Source organism: Maylandia zebra, linkage group LG4 (assembly GCF_041146795.1).
Source record: "Maylandia zebra isolate NMK-2024a linkage group LG4, Mzebra_GT3a, whole genome shotgun sequence".
NCBI classification, from domain to species: Eukaryota; Metazoa; Chordata; class Actinopteri; order Cichliformes; family Cichlidae; genus Maylandia; species Maylandia zebra.
Window position 1 is genome coordinate 35410357 of NC_135170.1, and position 20165 is coordinate 35430521.

Consider the following 20165-nt stretch of genomic DNA (forward strand, 5'->3'; position numbering starts at 1 on the left):
GAAAAAGTGGGAGAGTCAGGGAGCTGAAGGAAGTAGACCGGACTGCTGGCTGCTAAGAGAGAGGTGGCAAGGATAAAGGAAAAGGCTCACAGTGAACCGTATGTGAGGCTGGACACCAAGGAAGGAGAAAAGGACGTGTACTGATTGACTGGGAGAGAAATCGAGCTGGAAAGGATTAATAAAAAGGTTCAACATTGCTGCCTGGAAGCTGAAATTCCTGGATCAGGTGAGCTGCAGTGAGGTGTTGGGTGTGTCGTCAGACAGGTGTCTGAGAGAGGTGTGCTTAATGCAGACAGAGAGGAGGAGGAGAGAGGAAGGTTATTTATGCCTCAGCAGGTCTGGAGGTTTGGATCTTACAGCGATGGCTTTCTACAAAGTGATGTGTTTGGCTGCTGGGCTGATGCTCCTGACCCAAGGTAAGAGCTCTCTGCACACACCTGCATCAGGTACGACTCAGAGGGTGAAAACACTCAGGAGCACAGCGCTTCACTTTAAAGTGGCACTGCAGGAAAAGGAGGACTGGTGTTGTGCTTTAGCTTCATCTTTATCTTGGTGATGAAAGCTAAAACACAGATTAATGTGACGATCTGTTTGGTTTGGAAGCAGCTGAGAGGCTGAACTGCTCTCCATCAATCAGCGTCTGTGTCACAGCTGCTTTATTTTATTTTAGCTTTGATTCCGTGTTTTATTCCAATTCATATTAAGAACTTGAGACTTATAATGTTTTTATAATGTTAACATATTAAGTCTTAATACTCAAGAAGAGATATTACAGTTCAAATATGTGGCTCACGTCCTTCGTAGATGACATTCAGCTGTTGTTTTTGTTGTGATAAGAAAATTCAGTTTTATTTATATATCATCAAATCACCAACATTTCAGGGCGTGATATGGTACTACAAGGTTATTAAGATAAGATGGGGCCCGATTATTTAAGACCTTGTATGTGAGGAGCAGGATTTTGAATTCAATTCTGGATTTAAGCGGGAGTGTCACGGCCAGCGGAGCTGACTGTGCGAGAACGAGGGCCCAGGTGCGCACACAGAAGGAGACGGAGCGGAGAGTTAAACCAAAGCCAAGCCATTTTATTTTGGCTGATAAATATGAATACAATACAAACTGGGTGACAAAATAAACTGCAACCTACACTGGGAAAACTAAACACGATAACTATGATAACTATGTTTACTGTGACTACCATGAGTGCTATGACATGGTGACACAGACGTTCTGACAAAGACAGAAACGTACACACACACTAAATACACACGAGGGGCGATCAGGGGAAGTGAAACTAAATACAATGAACAAAGAACACCAGACTCTTTCAAAATAAAACAGGAAACATGACGGAGGCAGACGTAATACTGACTTGACAACATGAACAAGGCAGACTGGAACATAAGGGGTGACGACACAACAGGATCTAGATCGACAAGGACTAAAGACTGGACTGGATGACTTAACATAAAAGAATGTCAAAATACAAGGCAACTGAAATCCGAACTAATGGTAGAGACAACAAGAACTTAGCATGTCTTCTACAGTACATGCCAATGATGCAAAATGAACAGAAAATGCTGGGTCCCAGCCCATGACAGGGAGCCAATGAAGGGAAGCCAATACAGGAGAAATCTCTCTCCTTCTAGTCCCTGTCAGGACTCTGGCTGCAGCATTTTGGATTAACTGAAGACTTCCTGATAATAATGAATCACAGTCGTCCAGCCTGGAAGTAATAAATGCATAAAGTTTTTCAGCATCACTCTGAGACAGGATATTTCTAATGCTTATATTGGATATAATATACATGAATGTAAGAAGTCACTTTATTAGATATAATTATGTAGTTAGAACTTAATTACAGAGTATTAGGGCCACATTAGGAAAAAACATTACTGATCATTTTAAGAATAAAGTCGAATTTTCAAGATTAAATTAGAAAATCTATTTTGAAAAAAAGTTGAAATGTGGAGATTACACTTGTTTCCAGATAAGATAACCTTTATTAGTCCCACGCGTGGGAAATTTGTTTTGAGGCGATCTGCCACGGTTACCCTCTAAGTTAGTGAAATTGTACTTCAGAATCGGTTTTAGTACCAAGGAAATAATTCTTCTTATAGCTCATAAAGTCAGATGTGGCCATATTTAGACTTTTCGTTACCCTCGTTGTTATCTGTTAAGGGTTACACCCCAGCCCAGGGAACCGGCGTGCGACATAAGGAAAACAAAAATAAGGAAAAATGCCCCCCCCCCCCCACTCCCTGCTCTTAAGGAGGACGAACCAACAAAAAACAGCTACCACGGATTTCACAACAGCCAGTCAGTTTATTGAGTCCCAAAAGGTAGCAGGCATCAGGGTGAGCATGGCCAAAACAACAAACAAAAACTCTAGAAATGAAATGCAGCTGGCTTACCTTCACAGAAAACCCCAAACAAATATTACAGGTGTCTTACCTGCCTCTCTAACCAAAAACAGGAGAAAAGGTTCCCAAAGAAAAATGGCTTCTCACCCCTACAGCTACCGAGTAAAAACAGTATCGACAACTATTTACATCTATATACAACAAACTATTTACAACACGGGGGGAGATCACGACCATGACAAACTGAAACACAGGGCTTAAATACATAGAGCGAGCAATCAGGGAATGGACAACAGGAGGGAAACACAGCTGGGGCGAATCAGAACTGACGAGACAAGGAAGCTTAAACTGAACACACTGAGATAAGACAGACCTTCAAAGTAAAACAGGAAACCCATAACAGTCACGCCTAAAACAAAACACTGACAACATCGAATCGTAACATAAGTGATGACGTATCAACCCAACTTTTGGGTCCAATCGTCCACTGCGTTAATTAAGGCTGTTGTCTTTTTAATGTGCTGCGATGCTCTGTATCATGTTTTATTTAATATAAACAAGCCCCTAAAAATAATTCTTGGTCGTTGTAATCATGTAGTAATCATGTGCAGCACGTCCATAAGCTTTAAACTTATGATGTAACTGCAGATCATGTGTTCGTGGACTCCCAGACACCAAAGACTTGAAACCACAGCAGCGCTGTTATTGATCAGATGATGTCTTTAAAAATGCTCCAAAAGGCTTGAATTGCACCAAAAGTCCAGACGTCCAGTTTGAAGACTCAAAATAGCTGAGGTGACACTAACCAAAATGTTTTCCTGTTTTTCAGAGTCTGAGTCACAGCTGAATGGTAAGATAAAGTTTCCTTTTAACTTGTAATGTTTAATACATCATGAGGATGAATATTAGTTTCTGACTGGACTCTAGACTTGCAACGCAGTGAACTCCTGAAATCAGATTACTTTTTACTGCTGTTAGTCCAGGATCACTGTGTCCTCACTCAGCAGTTTGTAGTGCTGAGAGTTTACAGCTCCTACAGTAATGCTCACTCTGTGTTTTAATGTCGGTCTTCAGTTTGTGGTCAGCCAAAGCTCAACACCAAGATTGTAGGAGGACAGGCGGCCCGCGCTGGCAGCTGGCCCTGGCAGGTCAGTCTGCAAAGATCTGGGTCCCACTTCTGTGGAGGATCCCTCATTAACAGTCAGTGGGTGCTGACTGCTGCTCACTGCTTTGAAACGTGAGTGATGAGGCTGAAGCTGCACTCTAAACAAGATTTAAAGAGATTATAAAAGGTTGTAATCAGGGGGTGAGGGTGTAACAGGATAAATATTTAACAGAGTAGGAATCAATAATATCATTTCTTTTTAGCCATCGTAATAACTGCATGCTGTTTTGTGCTCCTTGATGATCTCAGCACCAACCTGAGAGGACTGACTGTGAATCTGGGCCGTCAGAGTCTACAGGGATCTAATCCCAATGCAGTATCTCGAACTGTAACAAAGATCATCAAACATCCAAAATACAACTCTGGTACCTACGACAACGACATCTGCCTCCTGCAGCTCTCCTCACCGGTGACCTTCAACAACTACATTTCTCCCGTCTGCCTGGCAGCTTCAAACAGCATCTTCTACAGCGGTGTTAACAGCTGGGTCACCGGCTGGGGAAGTACTAGAGAAGGAGGTGGGTCATAAAAACACCAGATTACTTTTAGAGTAAAAAATCTCCACACTGAAAGAAACAAGTGTGCTTTCTCAGATGGCTCAGAAATACTTCAAGCAATAAAATTCTTCTGCAAGCTAAAATGTTCTAAATCTGAGTTTGATGACTGGGAACACATTGTTTTTTTAAATGTTTTAAAAGGGCTTAAGTACCCAGTCGAGTAATCCGGGAATTGGAGACAGGAGGGAAGCACAGCTGGGAGGAATTAGACCTAACGAGACAAGGGAAGCAAAATTGGAAACACTGACATGAGACACAGATTTTCAAAGTAAAACAGGAAGCACACAATAGGCACAGACATGACACCTACACTAAACACGAGGGAACAAGAACAAGAACTAAACTCATAGCCAGAATTAAACTGAAACATAGAATAATAACAATCAAAACAGCACAACCAGAGAATCAGAACATAAATCATAGAGAATAATACCAAAATGCAAGAAACTGAAAATGCTGCGTCAAAATGACCCAGAACCGTGATAGAGACCTTCAAATAAGCCATTCCTCTGCAGTTGATCTGTTAGCTGTTTGAGATAAAACAAGCCACTGCAGTCAACAGGCCTGCAAAAGGAGTGCATCCAACCTGACCACTCACCTCATTTTTTTGGCCAATTTTACGTTAGAATCTTTCCAATTTTTGTCTCGCCATGTGAATACTGGTGTTGTTTCTCCATTTCACAGCCAAAGCGTCATTCCCCAGTGTTAAAATATCACTAGACAAGAAAAATATTTTTGATACGGAAGGAATTACAGCCACACAATAATCCTGGTATCAAATGAGGGAGACCTTTCATCTACTTTACTTTTTCTGCTTTATACTTTTTTGCCTTAGCGTCCGCTCCTTCACCCAACCTGATGGAGGTGGAGGTTCCTGTTGTGGGAAACAGGCAGTGTAACTGTAACTATAGAGTGGGATCAATCACTGACAACATGATCTGTGCCGGGTTAAGTGCAGGAGGAAAGGACTCCTGTCAGGTGATTGTTGTTACCTGTGTTTGGCACATTTTCACCTTCTACAGTTTCTTCTCCTCAGCTAACAGTAAATGTTTCTGCTCTCAAAGGGGGATTCAGGAGGTCCAATGGTGATCAAGCAGAGCGGTCGCTGGATTCAGGCGGGAGTCGTCAGTTTTGGGGAAGGTTGCGCCAGGCCGAATCTTCCAGGAGTCTACGCCAGAGTATCCCAGTACCAGACCTGGATCAGGACCCAGATCTCCTCCAACCAGCCGGGCTTCATGGCGTTCACGTCCACTGGGACCAACAGTGACCTCAGTGTCACCTGCTGAGGACTGCCTCCCAGGGACGGTCCTAGCCTGCTTGGTGCCCCAGGCTAACCCCCCCACACGCACACACAAAACGTGTCAGGTTTTGTATTGTTGATTATCATTTGTGCTTAGAAATATCTACTTATATATGCTTAGAGTTTTATAATTAGTTGTAGATTGGTAGAGGTTTGATCCTTAATAGTCTGCTAACTTTGTGTGTATTCCAGAGCACTCTGGGAGCGTGGGAGAGCTCGTACCTTCTCTTATTGTTTTATGGTAGGATAAACGTATCTATGTCTGTTTTAGGTTAAGTGCCTTTTGTTTAGATGGTTTAGGGAAGTCGTTCATGGGGTCACACACACACACACACACACACACACACACACACACACACACACACACACACACACAGGCAAGGTACTCTTTGTTTGTATGTAGACGTCATATGTTAATGCACCTATGTATATTCATGTAACCTCAATAAAAGAGCAGTGTTACGGGGGAGCGGACGAGAGCGACTGGGGTCAAGCGAAGGAACGGCGCCTGTCCGGTTCTCTCCCGTGCACGAGAAACATGAAGAACTTTGCCTACTCGTGTCTTGCTTTGCTGTGTAATTACATTGTCTTCAACGTTCCAGCGAATAGGTTTAAGCTACAAACCCCTAACCCTGACCTCAGTGTCACCTGCAAAGGACTGCCACCAATGCCAACCACCACCCCTAAAACAACCACAACCACAGTGCCCACAGGACTGAATCGATTTGCTTTCATAAAATCGCCTCTAATATTTATCAGTTGGAGTTAAAGAAATATATTTTGGGGATCTCGGGAACACAGCGGCAATGATCATCCCTCTTGGACTGATTTGAAATATAAAAGAAATTCAAATAACCTTTTGTTGTTTTTTCTTTCTTTTGTTGAGATGAAAAAAGTAGAATCATTTAACATGTTTGTGGATTTGAAATGAGAGCTGGAGTTTGAACTGAACTGTCTTTGTCAGCAGCACACACACCAAGCGCTCGCCGTGTTGCTCGCCTGGTTACGACGATGTTCTCATTAGCTCATGGATGCAAGCTCTTTCTCTGATTCTTCTTGTCATTATCGTGATTTCAGTAACCACTTCATAATATTATTGTTTCTTTATCCTGGTGTAAATGTCATGGAGGTTTATAGAGAAAGGCTCCAGCCAGATGGGGGATTCAAACCCAGGCAGCAGTGCTAATGTATTACATCATTACAGCTGAACATTATTTATTATTTATAGTAAATAAATAAAACTCAGAAGCATACAGTCTCAAAAGCAGCAGGTGACCAAAGGAGAGAAGAGAAAGAAGATTCAAATTACACTTATCACAACATCATCACGACACCTAACATAAAGAAATAAAGAGCAGGTCTGATTTTGTGCTTGTTATAACACTTTATTTGATTATTGTCAAAATGTTACTAAATGTTGGGGAAATTAAAAAGCTGAAAGTGCTTGTCCTGTGGACCTCAGGGAAATGACACACACTGTGTGCAGTGTGAAAGCAGATCTTTTAGCACCCCCTCCTGGCAGATACGTGCATGTGCAGAGTGAGACCTTCAAACATAAACTCGTTTCCTGTGGATAAACTAAGAGCAGTGACTGACCAACAAACAGCTGCTGACAGCTGCAGCCTCGGTGTGTCACGACTGTAAGAGAAGCGTAGTTTTGGATCTCGGTGTCGCCGTGCCGGCTTCTTTTATGAACCGCAGAGATGCAGCTTAAACTCTGACTACATGGTTGGACGCATCGGTGATGAGCAGCTGGAGGAGTACGGAGCACCAGTGGATGATTCTCTGGAGCGGTGTGGAGCAGCCACAGACCTTTCGTTAATTTTACACCATCAGAGGAATTGTGACACCTGCCTGTTTTACACACCTGAAAGACTTCAGCCTGTAGTTTTAAATGTTTTAAATTGAGAGTCGAGACAAGTGTCAGAAGTGCTCTGTGACAGAAGGCTCTCGCAAAGATTAAAAAAAACATATCTCTCTATAACAAAATGCAGCCCAAAAGAAAAAGAAAGATTTCTGCTGTGTGGGATCATTTTGATCTTTTCACTGCAAATAAGGTAACTGTTTGTCTGTCGTTGTTTCAGTGTAATCTATCAGAATAGGAACAACAGCAACGTGACCTGCAGTGTAAAATATTTATTTCATGTTATGCAGGTTAAATGTCGCATCTGTTCTGCGGAGCTTTCTTACACAAACAAAAGCACCTCCTCAGTGTTTAGGCGTTACAGAGCCAAACATGAAAATGAGGAGACAAGCACACCGAGAATGAACACAGGTCGGCCTATACAGACACTGAACAGCTTTATTGTCATTTTTCATTAATATGTGTTCTATTATTTTGAAATCAAGCATCTAGGATGACTGTTCTGCACCAGGCAGTCCTGGATTTTATTATAAATGGCTGCCAACCCCTTAGTATTGTGGAGAGTGACGGGTTCTACATTAATGAGAATATGCAGTTGTGCGCATCTGTGTTGGGTGTGAAACACTTTCCACAAAGTCACACTGCAGACAATTTGGCCCAATTCAAAACGGTCATGATGGATGACTGGGCCATCACAAATAAGGTGTCTTCTGACCAACGCAGCACCAAACATGACTGCAGCAACAAGAACTCTCCAAATTCGACTTTCAGTTCACATTGCACACAAACGCAATGTATTAGTCAAGAAATCATGTGATCAAATCCCTGAACTTTCATCCATAAGAGACAAATCTAGACAGATCGTATCATTCTTCAGATCCAGCACTGCAGCCAAAGAAAAGTTTGCTCAAGTGCAGCAGCAGGTGGGACGGCCCGTCTTGAAACTTATCAACGAGGTACCAACACGTTGGAACAGCACATATCAGATGCTGTCACGGCTTCATGATGAGAAAGAAGCAGGCTGGGAATCTGTTGCTTCTCTTCCAACAGATTTAACTCCACTTACGGCTGATGAGTGTGACATCGTAACAGAAGCACTTCTTGTGTTGGTCCCTTTCCACCAGGCTACAGTGGAGTTGTCTGAGGGGAGGTTCAGGATCAAAGGTGATGATGATGAAAATGCTATATTGTGCACTTGAGCAGAACTCTTTACATCTACACACACAAGCAGCCACCCATCTCCATGACCAACTGAGGTGTCGTGTCACAGACACCGCTTCTAATCTGGAGTCATTAAGTGTGTTGACCCTATCAACACTTTTAGACCCCAGATTTAAAACACTCGGATTTCATAGTTCCTCCAAGTGTAGTGAGGAAGTCAATCGCCTGAAAGTGGAGTGTGCTGCAGTAATTGCCTGCACAACATCTGAGCCACAGCCTGGACCTTCATCAGAGCAGTCACCTGTTCCAGGCAAGTTCAGTATTATCAGTTTATTCGTACATTTATTTTGATACTAATGTGTGCTAATTTGGGGTAGATGACAAAAACTAAAACAGCCATGCATTTTTTATTATACCTGTGGCAGCGGCTCAATGGAGAAGTTGGCAGACAACCCAACAACCCAACAGCAGACTCCATTACTGAGGTCCAGCGCTACTTGGCGGAGAGAAACATTCCAAGATCAGAGGATCCTTTAAGGTACTGGAGGAATAGGAAGACATCTTATCCGAACCTTTCCCACCTGGCTTTACAGTTTTTGTACCCCAGCTTCATCTGTGCCCTGTGAGCGTGTTTTCCAAAGCTGGGGAAATGGTGTCAAAAAAATGCAATAGGCTGAATGTAAAAACAACTTATTTTTCTGAATAGAAATTTATAATAAACTCTCCAGTCAATTACATTTAAATGGGTAATATTACATTCACAATACTTTCATTTAAATTTTCACTTAATGTCATTCGCAACATATTTTAAAGATGTCTACAACATTTGAAATGTAAAAGATATAAAATGATTCCATGGAAAGTACCTTACAGTGTATACAAGTATGACTAGGTCATTGAATCAGTGTCTGTTGAGACGTAGGGCTGGGTATCGTCACTGATTTCTAGAATCGATTCAATTCCGATTCACAAGGTCCCGAATCGATTCGATCCACGATTCGATTTAATTCGATTCGATTCGATTTAAATCTGGGAAATTTTGACAGTCAGAAGTATAATTCAGATCAGAACATTTACATATTTTTGTATCTATAAAAAGGAAGCTGACACTCTCAAGACTTTATCCAAGGTGTGAGCATCACAGCAGATGCCTTTGTGTCAAAGTAGCTGAAGATAAAACACAGAAAAACATGAAGGTGATTTTCCTGGCCTGGGATTTTATACAAATATTCTGCAGTACATCAAAAACGAAAGAAAACCATTAATTAATGAACATTACCTCTGACGTTACAGCGGTTTTATTACAGACACAGCATTTTGCATTTTGAATAATATTAAAAAGTTTAAATTTGTTCAGTATTGAACAGCAGAAATGAGGTTTTCTTTTCGGAAGAATGTAAAAGGGAAAAAAAACAGCGGCCGACAGCCTGTAAACAACAGTAGACTTGTGTAACAAGCAAGCGAATAATGAAGAAAGCGAAACTGTTCGAGAGAGAGAGAGAAAGAGAGAGGGAGAGGGAGAGAGAGAGAGAGAGAGAGCTGCGCATCGCAATGGAAGCAAAACAGTAAAAGAGTGAATTCATGACGATGTTTATGTGAAGCGTTTGGATCTTCTTTTGCTGCTGGTTCGGTCAATATTGTTTGGAGAGAGATCAAACTAACAGCTTTAGAATCAGCGCATAAAGGGCGTGAACACAAAGCGCCGACCCGCCGACAGATCAGAATCAGCGAGCTGTCGGCTTTCAGCCCCGACTGTGAGAAAGGCGACATCTAACTGATTCTGATCCGCGGGTCGCGCTGTGTGTTTAAGTCTATGTGCAGAATCCCTGTACCTGCTCTCATTTACTGTTTGGTGGTTCTTGAAATTTTGTGAGATGTCACCAGAGATTCTGGCATTTCGGACAAAATAAATTTATATTAAAAAATCGATTCAGGATTTTAATGAATCGATTTTACGTTATCCAAGCCAGAATCGATTTTAATCGATGAATCGATTATAAAAACCCACCCCTAGTTGAGAGTCTCAAGTAAGTTGCCTGCAATGACATTTAAGGTCCAGCAGGTGTCAGCATGGAGCAAAACAGCAACACTGTCGACAGTATCGAAGTTCGGGGAATGTGCTGAAACGCTTCACGAGGCCTCATCTACACATCACTAGCAAATATGCTTGTTTTTATTAAATACTTTGACGAGTCTACTTTAAACAGCTGTGCAGTTACAGAAATAAAGCACCAAAGTAGCATATCCTTATTTTACACATTAAACATGTCCACAGATGTGTTCTCCACCTCAGAGCTCAAATCTGCTGCAAACTGAAGTAGTAAAAGCACCCACACATGACAGGCTTATCAACTGCAGAAATTTTATTGAACCAAATGTGGAACTTGCAAAACACTCCATCACAGTAGCACAGTGCGACCTGGCCATGGCTTTGTGTTCGTTTTAAACCATTATTATTTCAGCATCACTACATCTGAACTTGTTTATAAATTATTGCATTGCAGGAAATTAATAGATTCAAGTGTCCATAAACCACAGGTTCAGTACCAAATTTGCTGTGGGGCTGAACCAGAAAGCTGGTTGAGGACCAGAGCAGGAAACCCTCACTAATGAATCCCAAAAGAAATGAAACCAGCTTGGACTAAATTTCCCACCCTGGTGTAACTTTGCCATCTGATCACAGTGAACAGACTCCACCTTCCTTACAGGCCTCGCGTCAGTCAAAGTGTGATACTTGGATTGGCAAAGAGAAGAAAATGCACCCAACAAGAAGCCCAAATCTGCTGGATGGTGGTGAAGATGGTCACTTAAATGCTCTCCACTCAGATGGATGTAAACAATGGCAACTTATGAGGCAGGACGAGAGGAGGTAAAGATCTGGAGCTGGCCAACTACAGAAACCCCTTTCTGCTTTTAACAGACATCCTCAGCACCTCCTCCGACCTGCAAACACTGGGACCCTCCTGCACACCCAGCCCCCACCCCGTTCCCCATGACACCACTCGACTCCAAAATATGGAGACTCATCGTTTTATTGAAACACCTTAAGAGTACAAAACAAAAACGTTACATGAGACTGTGCCGCCGTACTGTGGCACAAGACCTAAAAGAAAAAATTTAAAAGGAAATAAACAAAAGGGACGAGGAGGTGGAAGTGTGTGGGAGGGTCATCACCACTCATCCCTGATGTTGTGTGGAGCTGCAGTGGTGTGTCTTTGTGAGAGTGAGCCTGCCCCCTGGTGTTGTAGGGGGGCGGTGGTGTTACAGAGTCCCATGTTTGTTTCAGAGGTAATTCACGTGTTAGCTAACAGGAGCTGGTGGGATTGCAAAGAGGGGAGGGGGGAGGAAGAGCAACAGCAGCACATAGGAGGGGGTAGAGATGTAGCGGGGGTGGGGAGTTTAATGGCCTTTGAGGAGAGGGGGGGTGGGTCGAGAGCAGCTCCTAGAAGCCGTGGACTTTGAGCTGCTCCTCCTTGGCCAAGTCGATCTACAGAAGACAAAGGGATCCAATTACACTCAGCAACTTTGAGAACAAACATCAGGGGCAACATCTGGACGAAGACCTACCTCAATGAGGAACTGGCAGATATTCTTGCGCTGGTCTCCCTGAAGCTGGATCACTTCACCATACTCTGGGTGCTCAATCACTGTCCCATTGCAGGCAAATTTCTGTGGAGACAAAAACATGTCAATCAGCAAAAACGCTGCAGCAGCAACAACCAGAACCACCTCCAAACTCAGAACAAAGCAGCGCTGTGGCTGTACCTTCTTGAAGGCCTTGACTAGCTTCTTCTTGTCATAGTCGGCAGAGATGCCCTGGACAGTGGTGAGGGTCTTCCTCCCGTTCCGCTGTTGGATTCTTATGTGGATGTAGTCCTCTGTCCCGGCTGGGAGGCGGTCATCACCCTTAGTTGCATCAGCAAAGGGGTCTGGAAAGAGCAGAACACAATGGAATTATGAACACATAAGGCTGGCAGCTCACCCGGCTGATTTACATACAGATTGGCTGTCCTGCTGCCAAATCCTGCCCGTGTTTACCACTGGGGGTTCATATTTCAAATGAAGAGCTGCACAGATGCAGCAGGTCGGGCTAGCAAGCTCTTAACCATTGCCAAATAACAGCAGAGTCATGGCAGGGTGACTTCAGCGGCACCACCGAGCCCGCGGTATATCACACCCGAGACATTTATCCGATATTTTAACGCCACCAGTAAATAAACAAAAGAAGAAGAAAAAAAGGCGGCAAAGGTTTCTAAGAAAACAAATATGTAGCTCGAAGCGGCTTTTGGGCCTAATGGCGGCCGTTTTGACGTTAGCAAGGCCGCTAAACAGCGTTTTTCCACAAAGTTAACACATCCGGGCAGACATTTCCCATTTATTTTCTCCAGTTTCACGCTTTATTTTGATCGAATTAGTTAGGTAAAAAGCAGGTAAATGAAACTACGCCACAGGAAATAAGCCTCGGCCCCAAGCTGAAGCTGGACGTTAGCACCGTGAGCTCTCGCCCTTCCCCCACCCTCTGCGACTGCTCTCTTCGATCAAAAACCACTCACCAAAAGTTTGGAGGTTCTGGATAGCGGACATACGATAAGATTTGCTTTCCTTTCGGATAATAACTTGGTCAGCTAGCGGTCCGTCGGCTGCTTTAGACTCTTTTGTTCGTGTCTTCTGAGGTTCTTGGGGACGACACACGGCTCGGCCTCGGCAGCTTTCACAAAATGGAGATCGCGTAAGGTTGGCAGTGCTGGAAAACAACCCTTTATAGCTCCGCCCCGAAACTGGCGTCAGCACGTCTTTGACTAAGAACGGCACGTCGCAGGCAGCCACGCCCAGAACTCTTTCTCAACTTTACCGGAAGGGTGACGTCATGTCGTTAGATTTCAGTCAAATTGGCAACTGGAAAATTACAAATAAACATATAATTATATTTAAAAACGTATACACACACACACACAAATATATAATTCGAAAGTGGACATTGGTTGTACACAGATGTTTTGTTTTGGCAGCAACTTAAACAATTGAGTTAAATTAACTCACTTAACTTTAAAACATGAGGCAGCTGTGTCGAATACACCCAAGGTGCTTATATTAATCCAAGAGAGGCCAGTCTCTTTTTTTCAGTTTAGCTTAATAAATAAAATGATTTTTTACAGTTTTGAGTTCTAAAAACTTTAATATTTCTCTCATATTTGTTGTGACTTCAATTTCATTTAATCAGAAATGTTTTTCCTTTGTTTTGTATCTTATTGTCATAGTTAATAAATAGAATTACATTTCTTAGATTATTTCAAGTTGTAGTGTCTTTATTATTCATTCATTAAAATTCTGATTATAATTTGTTCATTTAAAAATAAAATAAATAAATAAAGGATAACATAAGGATAACACCGTAGCTGCCTCCACCAGTGTGTGAATGTGAGAGTGAATGAATAGTGGCATTGTAAAGCGCTTTGGGTGCCTTGAAAAGCGCTATATAAATGCAATCCATTAATAAAGTGCACTTAACTGATCTAAGAGCTGGGAAATCTACTCGACACAGGGGTGGGAAGTGAACTTAAACAAAACCTACATCAGCTCGGTCTCGTTTGGTTGGTTGTAACATTCGTATATGTTGTTTCTTTCACTCCATCCATTGTTGTCTTTTTCTGTATGACTGGATAAATCAGACTACTGTGTCTCCCTCCTCAGAGTATGGATTCTCAGGTATTCAAGTTTGTGAATGTAATAGTTTGACCCTCCTTCCATACTTTCTCTCGTTTTACTTAAACTGCACTGAAATTCAAATTTTATTTTTTATAAAGCCAAAAAGGAGAAGATATCCAAAAGTCAGTAGTATAGTATCCTATAGTTCTTTGATCTAACACTCACTCAGCTGACACATCAGAGCCAACCTGTGGCTCAGTCACCTGTGAACAGGTGGACTGGAGGAGGTGAGGATTGGCCTACTGTGCCCCTCCTTCATTTTTCCTCTTCTGCATATTCTCCTACAGCCAACAGTTTCTACCAGCATCCTGCTGAACAATCGCACCGGAGGTGGTCATTCACCCGCCCGGACTGATCCCATTTGAACAATTTACGATGATGTAAATGAATCCATCAACAATAGAGCCGTGTTAGTGCATTGTTCATGTTGAAAAGAAAAACATTTTAGACATACCTATTCCTTTATTAGTAACCCATCTATTTAAGAGATTTAGTCACAGGCCGTATTTCATGTTCCAGCTGCTACAACTCTGGAATTTCCCAACTGTTGGGATGATGCTGGGACAAAATACCACACTTACAATAGTTACTTAAAATGTCTTGCAGTTTTTATCCAAGTCTTCGTCTTTGCTGTGCAGAAATTCACATCCATAACTTTGACTTGTTTGGATTCCTTTGGAAACTAAAACGACAGTGAGGATGACTCCTGTGTGAAATCTCCACACCACACGTACAGCCGAATGATGAGAGGACAACTTTATACACAAAACATCAAATCTTTATTGAAAGTCACATTTGTGTACAAGAGAAAAACCGTGTCTTTGTACAGAAGCCGAGACTGAAGCAGTCGTTAGCGCCGCGGTCACAGGACCAATCAGGAGAACACGGACACGTCGGCGCAACACGCCACCTTAACAGCTAACCAGCAAAACTCAACTGCTACACAACTGCGCCTAGTGCACAAAGAAACACACGAGCAGGGTTAGCATTAAAAAAAGAACAAAGGAGTCAGTGTGTGTCTGTCCTGAAAAGGTTGGAATAACCTGACAAACACTGAGCTGCACAAATGTCTAGTTTGTGTTTTTTTAAATGCGGAAATTCAATGAAAAAGCTAAATAAACACACTGAAAATAAGAAGCTACAGTTCTACAGGGTAAAAGTGTTTCATGTCACTTTATCAGACAAGAAAAGCAGATGGAGGTGCGACAGAAAACAAATGGATGCTTAAAGTATAATTCTGGCTTGGTTCGGGCGGATTTCCGTCACTTTTTCAGAGATTTGGGGATTTAAGGAGCAGCGCTGGACGGCCTGAGCTTCCCTGCAGCTTCTGAAGAAGCTCCCGATCCGTTCTTTCCTTTGGAACACTTAAAATGACTTGTGTGTGACTCGTATTTTCATTAAAGCCGTCTCATCAATATAAATGTTGATTTTGTTGATAAGTAGGTAAAGTTTATCTATTAAGCGCTTTTCGCAGACAGGCAGTCACAAAGCGATGTACACGAAGGTTAAAATAAAGAAAACATTAAGTAATTTAAAAAAAAAGTAGTTTGTGTGTCGCTCAGGAGCTGCTGCAGCTTCCAGGAAACGCAGTAAAGGACTTCACCGTTTTCCTTCTGCTGATTTAAATCACTGTATTTCTTTAAGGTGAGCTCATCTGAGGTGTCACCTGCTGCGTGTAACAGCAGGCCACACCCCCACGCAGACTAAGTCCACATACAGCTGTGAACACAGCCATCTCTGGAATTGCATCAGGAAGTGAAACTGCCGAACCAAACACGCTGCGCTCGTCGTGGAAATGGGCGCCGTCTTTCCACACTACACCAGGCTCCGTTCACAAAAACTGGAATTTTAACTCACAGACACTTTAACCTGCTTTGTGAGTCTTTGGTGTTTTAACAGTGAATTCAGATGCTGATTTAAAGAGCGATCACTGGACTGTGGTGGTTCTGACTGCAGCTCTGGGTTTGAATCTGGACCTGCAGGGAGCTCAGTGTTTGCTCAGGTATAAACGCTTTCCCGTAGCCCCACCCCCAAGAAGATCTACACATAAATTATCCTTTAAGCATTATTTTGTGGGCCTGTATCACAAAGGGAGATTACAGCTAATTTCAAGCTTAAATTAGGTTTTCTGTTATCATAAAGGACAGTTTGGACACAAAGGACAGACCTTTGTGTCCAAACTCAACGAAAAACATCAGATGTATTATTATAGAAGGTTTATTAATATTAGAAACTGAGGCGATTCACCCATCAGGCCTGAGTTTTGTCAGCAATAATAGTACACAATTCATCAGTTCACACATGTGACTGTGTTGCAGTTATGACACCTTTGTGATACAGGCCAGAGAGGAGATGATAATATGAGAGGAGTGGAACATTCTATCTTATGAGCTTTCATTTTTAAATCCAGGTCTGAACACACCATTTAAACCGTAATCGGGACATGAAAAGGAAACAAAATCACAATAAATCAGCGAAAAAAAGGAAATGAACCAAAGCACGGAAGACAAAATAACCTTTCACAGCTGGACTCTGGTGCTTGCGTGGGAGCCGGTCCGGGAGGTCACACGTCTTTAACCGAAACTGTGAATCAAAGAAACGTCAGGAATAAAAGTTAAAGAAAGTACCAGCTGACACAGAAAGAAGCATTTTATACGAGGCTGATCAGAAACGTGCAAATTTACACGTAAAATCCAGATCACTGGAGCAGAGATCGTGATCGCCTTCTGTTCATCGAACTCTCATTTTACTCTCTGGCTGTGATCACGCAGAAATATTTGGCAACTTATTTTAGGGTTAGCTACTTTATGCCCATCTGAGAAAAACACAGCACACATGTGGAGGAAGCCCTTGCTCTTATTTTGAAAGTTCGGCACCTGCTTGTGGACCAGCTCGCGGTCGTTGTTGCTCAGCTGCATGAGCTCTGAATATTCTGGACTGCTTTGGACCACAGCAGCTGGTTTTACTCCTTCTTGCAGGCAGCTGGAACCAGCTGGCTCTGGTGCTTCACATCTCATTTTACTTCCCTGCAGGACGTCCTGCTCAGGCCGCTATCTCGAGCTCTGCAAACTTCAATGGCACCGCTTCAGACCACAGCTGCTGTTACCTAATTCTTCTTCTGCTCAAACAAAACCTGCAGCAGCTGGAAAATCATCGAGTTCTCTGAGTCTGCAGAGGATGATGAGGACTGCCAGCAACAGGAGAGGATGGACCGGTTAACGAGCGTCCACGGGAGCCGATTATTGCTTTAATATGCATGGCATGAAGTTCAGGTCACAAGTGTGGCGCAGTTCCTTTTGCAAGCACAAGCATGCGTCGCCTGCACAGCTAAGTGTTTGAAGTATCTGCGCAGGAGTAAAACATGAATACTACTGCAGAAGGCGTGGGCGTGCGCACCGTCAAGTACAAACATCTGACTCTCCAGCGAGCCCCTGACTGTGTGGATGAGCACACGAACTTTCAAAATAAGAGCAAGAGTCACCAGATACACCTGGAGAGGCCAGCTCATGTAAAGTCACCCTTCTCTATCTAATGTGCACAAATTCAAATGAGGTGGAGCTAAGAGGAAGTGATGCAACCCTTCGAGCACCACAAACCGCTGCTCCTTTGTGCGCAGTCAGAACAGCAGACACACATACCTCAACACCACCAAACCAACACTGACTGCCTCCACCCTGTTGCTGCAGCTCGCCACACACCTTGTACCTGCTCAATCTGCCTCAGCTCAGCTCAAACACCACCTTAGCAAACAGGATACCGCAGCTTGGGGAGGAGAGAATTCCACATTTTGTTTTTTTAAATACACAACTTCTATTACTGAAAAGTTTAGAAACTTTTGTTAGACTGGGAAAAAAAAATCCCCTGCTGATCATCTGAGGGAAAAATGTGTGTATCTAATAAAATGGCCGCTAACGTTTAAACTCACCTCTACGAGGTTTCATTTCCATTTTCTGCTGCTGACTTTGGCTGGCTTTTAGATCTCGACCTGGACCCTCTCTTGGAGGAAGGGGTGCGGCTTCTGGACCTGGACCTGGATCTGGACCGGGACCTAGACCTGGAAGGAGAGCGCGCCTTGGTCTTCTTGGTCCTGGGAGAGCGGGACTTGGACCTGGAGTAGGACCGGGACCTGGATCTGCTGTAGCGGGACCGGCTTCGAGAAGGCGTGCGGCTCCTGCTGCGGGATCTGCTCCGTCTCCTGCGTCTCGGGCTGGGGGAACAGCTGGATACATTCAGTGGGTTGAGTTACAGTCAAAGAAAAAAACAGCTGGATCTGAACTGAGGAGAACATGAGCTGCAGGGCTGGAGCTACAGTGAGCAGAGCTGGCAGTCAGGAGCCATCTGGTTCTCCTGGTTAGCTCTGAGCCTCCAATCAGCTGGTCTGAAGAAAACTTCCGGTCTTTATTTTAATCAAATAACTCAAATTTCTGGATAATTAAATGCAATCATTGATAAATGGTGGGAGTCTTAATTACAGTGTTGTGGGGAAAGTAAATGATCCACATTCAGTCACGCTCGCTCTGCACACCAGAGATCCGGCCTCTCCTTACCTTCTGCTCCGCCGTCCGCTGTACCTCCGGCTCGGTCCTCCTCCTCGCCGTCCTCCGCCGTAATGGGAGTCGGGGGGTCTGCCGTACCGGGCCATCTGGACCCGCAGCTCCCGCCCGTCCAGCAGCGCGCCGTCCATGGCGTCCATCGCGTCTTCGGCGTCCCGTTTGTCGTGGAACCGAACAAACGCGAAGCCCCGGCTTTCCTTGGTGTAGCGGTCTCGCGGGATGTAGACGTCCCCTACCCGGCCGTACTTCTCAAACACCCGGCGGAGGGCTTCGGGAGAGGTCCGGTACGTTAGATTGTCCACTTTGAGGGAAGTCATGCCGTCGACGTCCGGCGGAGGCCTGCCGTAACTCATGCTGCCTGGCGCGAGAGGCCCGGGAAGCTCCCAGAACAGTCCGGAAAGTAACACAGATTGCGCCTGCGCGGCTCAAAACGCTACGCAGAGACAGAACGGAGCGATTTAAGCAGAATCTCGCGGATCTGGCTCAGTTTACTGCCGCCAAAAACACAGAGCACGCCACAAATTTCTCCGAACCGCGCCGAGCCAGCAGCGACTAGAGCTTCTTCTTCCACGCGGAAAACAAACGGAGTGTAATCCGCTCCCGAGCGCCACGGTGCGGTGATTGCAGTCTTTACACTAAACACGAGGAAACAAAACAAGATGTTTTTATTGGGTCATTCTACGATGTTATGTTCTCTCTGATAACTTAACAACCCTTTTAGTGGAAAGCTACAACTGTAGCTGCCCCCACCAGTGTGTGAATGCGAGAGTGAATGAATAGTGTTATTATAAAGCGCTTTGGGTGCCTTGAAAAGCGCTATATAAATCCAATCCATTATTATTTATGTAGTGAATTATGTTGTTGAAAATTTGATTTCAAACTGTTGTCTAAAACACAAAATAATTCCTGAGAACTTCCAGAATGGCATTTTCTCTTATCTCTCTTATCCCAACTTCCAGAAAAGCAAAGTGCATAAAAAAATAACAAAATAAGTTAAAGTTCACCTTTAATTGTGTTGATATCTCTCTTATAACTGTTTATCAACATCTTTTATATAACAGTAATCACAGGCTGTAAGTATCCCACAACATACATGCAGCCCTGTTACTGAAGCCTGTAAAGAAGAAACAAAACAGTGAGACTACAAAGTCCTGCGCTGACACCAGACGTAACCCAGAGACAGTCCTCTTTGATATATATTAGTTACAACATTTATATGTATATTTATTACTTTTGTAATAGTTTGAGCTAATATAATAAATTGTGTATTTGAGTAAAAATTTAAAAAATCAACAACCCTGAAATTAATAAATACAAAAGCCAGTGTAACTATTGAGAAGTTGGGCTAGGTGCATTTTGAAAGTGTCTGACTCTGATAACAATGTCATTAAAACTGTTTCATTAAAAAAAAAAAAAAAAAGCTTAGCTTTGATGGATATAACTTTTTTTTATTTTCACATTCATAAATGTAAATTTCTAAACAGAAAACCTTATTT

The 20165-nt window shown here is 43.2% G+C and overlaps 3 protein-coding genes and 1 long non-coding RNA gene across 9 annotated transcripts in view; 1 reads left to right on the forward strand and 3 right to left on the reverse strand.

Moving 5' to 3' along the window:
- Positions 1-350: 350 nt before the first annotated feature.
- The window catches only part of LOC101485919 (serine protease 27), a 63253-nt gene continuing 43438 nt past the window's right edge, over positions 351-20165 (forward strand). The window contains exons 1-6 of one of the 2 annotated variants that reach the window (XR_013098429.1): positions 351-416; positions 3193-3213; positions 3438-3600; positions 3778-4046; positions 4921-5063; positions 5150-5645. Coding sequence is in view for 1 of the 2 variants with exons in the window: in XM_014407823.3 (XP_014263309.3) it covers positions 362-416; positions 3193-3213; positions 3438-3600; positions 3778-4046; positions 4921-5063; positions 5150-5371 (873 nt within the window). In the remaining variant the exon portion in view is untranslated. Of the gene's footprint in view, positions 417-3192; positions 3214-3437; positions 3601-3777; positions 4047-4920; positions 5064-5149; positions 5932-20165 lie in introns of those variants that run through there. The other variant, XM_014407823.3, reaches the window with a different exon arrangement.
- On the reverse strand, positions 2869-4012 carry LOC143418417 (uncharacterized). Its single transcript, XR_013098433.1, has 2 exons — positions 3902-4012; positions 2869-3626 (listed from the first exon to the last, which is right to left on the reverse strand). It is a non-coding gene; the product is annotated as an uncharacterized LOC143418417 (long non-coding RNA).
- Positions 11425-13153, reverse strand: eif1 (eukaryotic translation initiation factor 1). Its single transcript, XM_012920558.4, has 4 exons — positions 12964-13153; positions 12176-12339; positions 11978-12079; positions 11425-11897 (listed from the first exon to the last, which is right to left on the reverse strand). Exons 1-4 carry the CDS (start codon positions 12992-12994, stop codon positions 11853-11855), a joined length of 342 nt encoding a protein of 113 aa, XP_012776012.1. The 5' UTR covers positions 12995-13153; the 3' UTR covers positions 11425-11852.
- srsf2b (serine and arginine rich splicing factor 2b) lies at positions 14873-19284 on the reverse strand. 5 transcript variants are annotated; one of them, XR_013098432.1, is made up of 5 exons: positions 18664-19284; positions 18042-18335; positions 17815-17878; positions 16633-16699; positions 14873-15069 (listed from the first exon to the last, which is right to left on the reverse strand). XR_013098432.1 is itself a non-coding variant. In XM_012920557.4 (3 exons), exons 1-2 carry the CDS (start codon positions 19020-19022, stop codon positions 18044-18046), a joined length of 639 nt encoding a protein of 212 aa, XP_012776011.3. In that variant the 5' UTR covers positions 19023-19281; the 3' UTR covers positions 14873-16699; positions 18042-18043. The 5 variants fall into 5 exon arrangements, 2 of the variants coding, with proteins under 2 accessions (XP_012776011.3, XP_076739592.1); XR_013098430.1 differs by having other exon boundaries at positions 14873-16699; XR_013098431.1 differs by lacking the exon at positions 17815-17878 and having other exon boundaries at positions 18664-19282.

What these genes read in the sequence shown, in the direction of transcription:
- eif1 (XM_012920558.4), bottom strand. Translation starts at nt 12,994, where the DNA reads ATGTCCGCTATCCAGAACCTCCAAACTTTTG. An exon ending in TAGTCAAGGCCTTCAAGAAG is followed by an intron (nt 12,080 to 12,175) that starts GTACAGCCACAG and finishes TTGTCTCCACAG; the next exon opens with AAATTTGCCTGCAATGGGAC. An exon ending in TCTGCCAGTTCCTCATTGAG is followed by an intron (nt 11,898 to 11,977) that starts GTAGGTCTTCGT and finishes TGTCTTCTGTAG; the next exon opens with ATCGACTTGGCCAAGGAGGA.
- srsf2b (XM_076883477.1), bottom strand. Translation starts at nt 19,022, where the DNA reads ATGAGTTACGGCAGGCCTCCGCCGGACGTCGACGGCATGACTTCCCTC. An exon ending in AGCGGACGGCGGAGCAGAAG is followed by an intron (nt 18,336 to 18,663) that starts GTAAGGAGAGGC and finishes GAATGTATCCAG; the next exon opens with CTGTTCCCCCAGCCCGAGAC.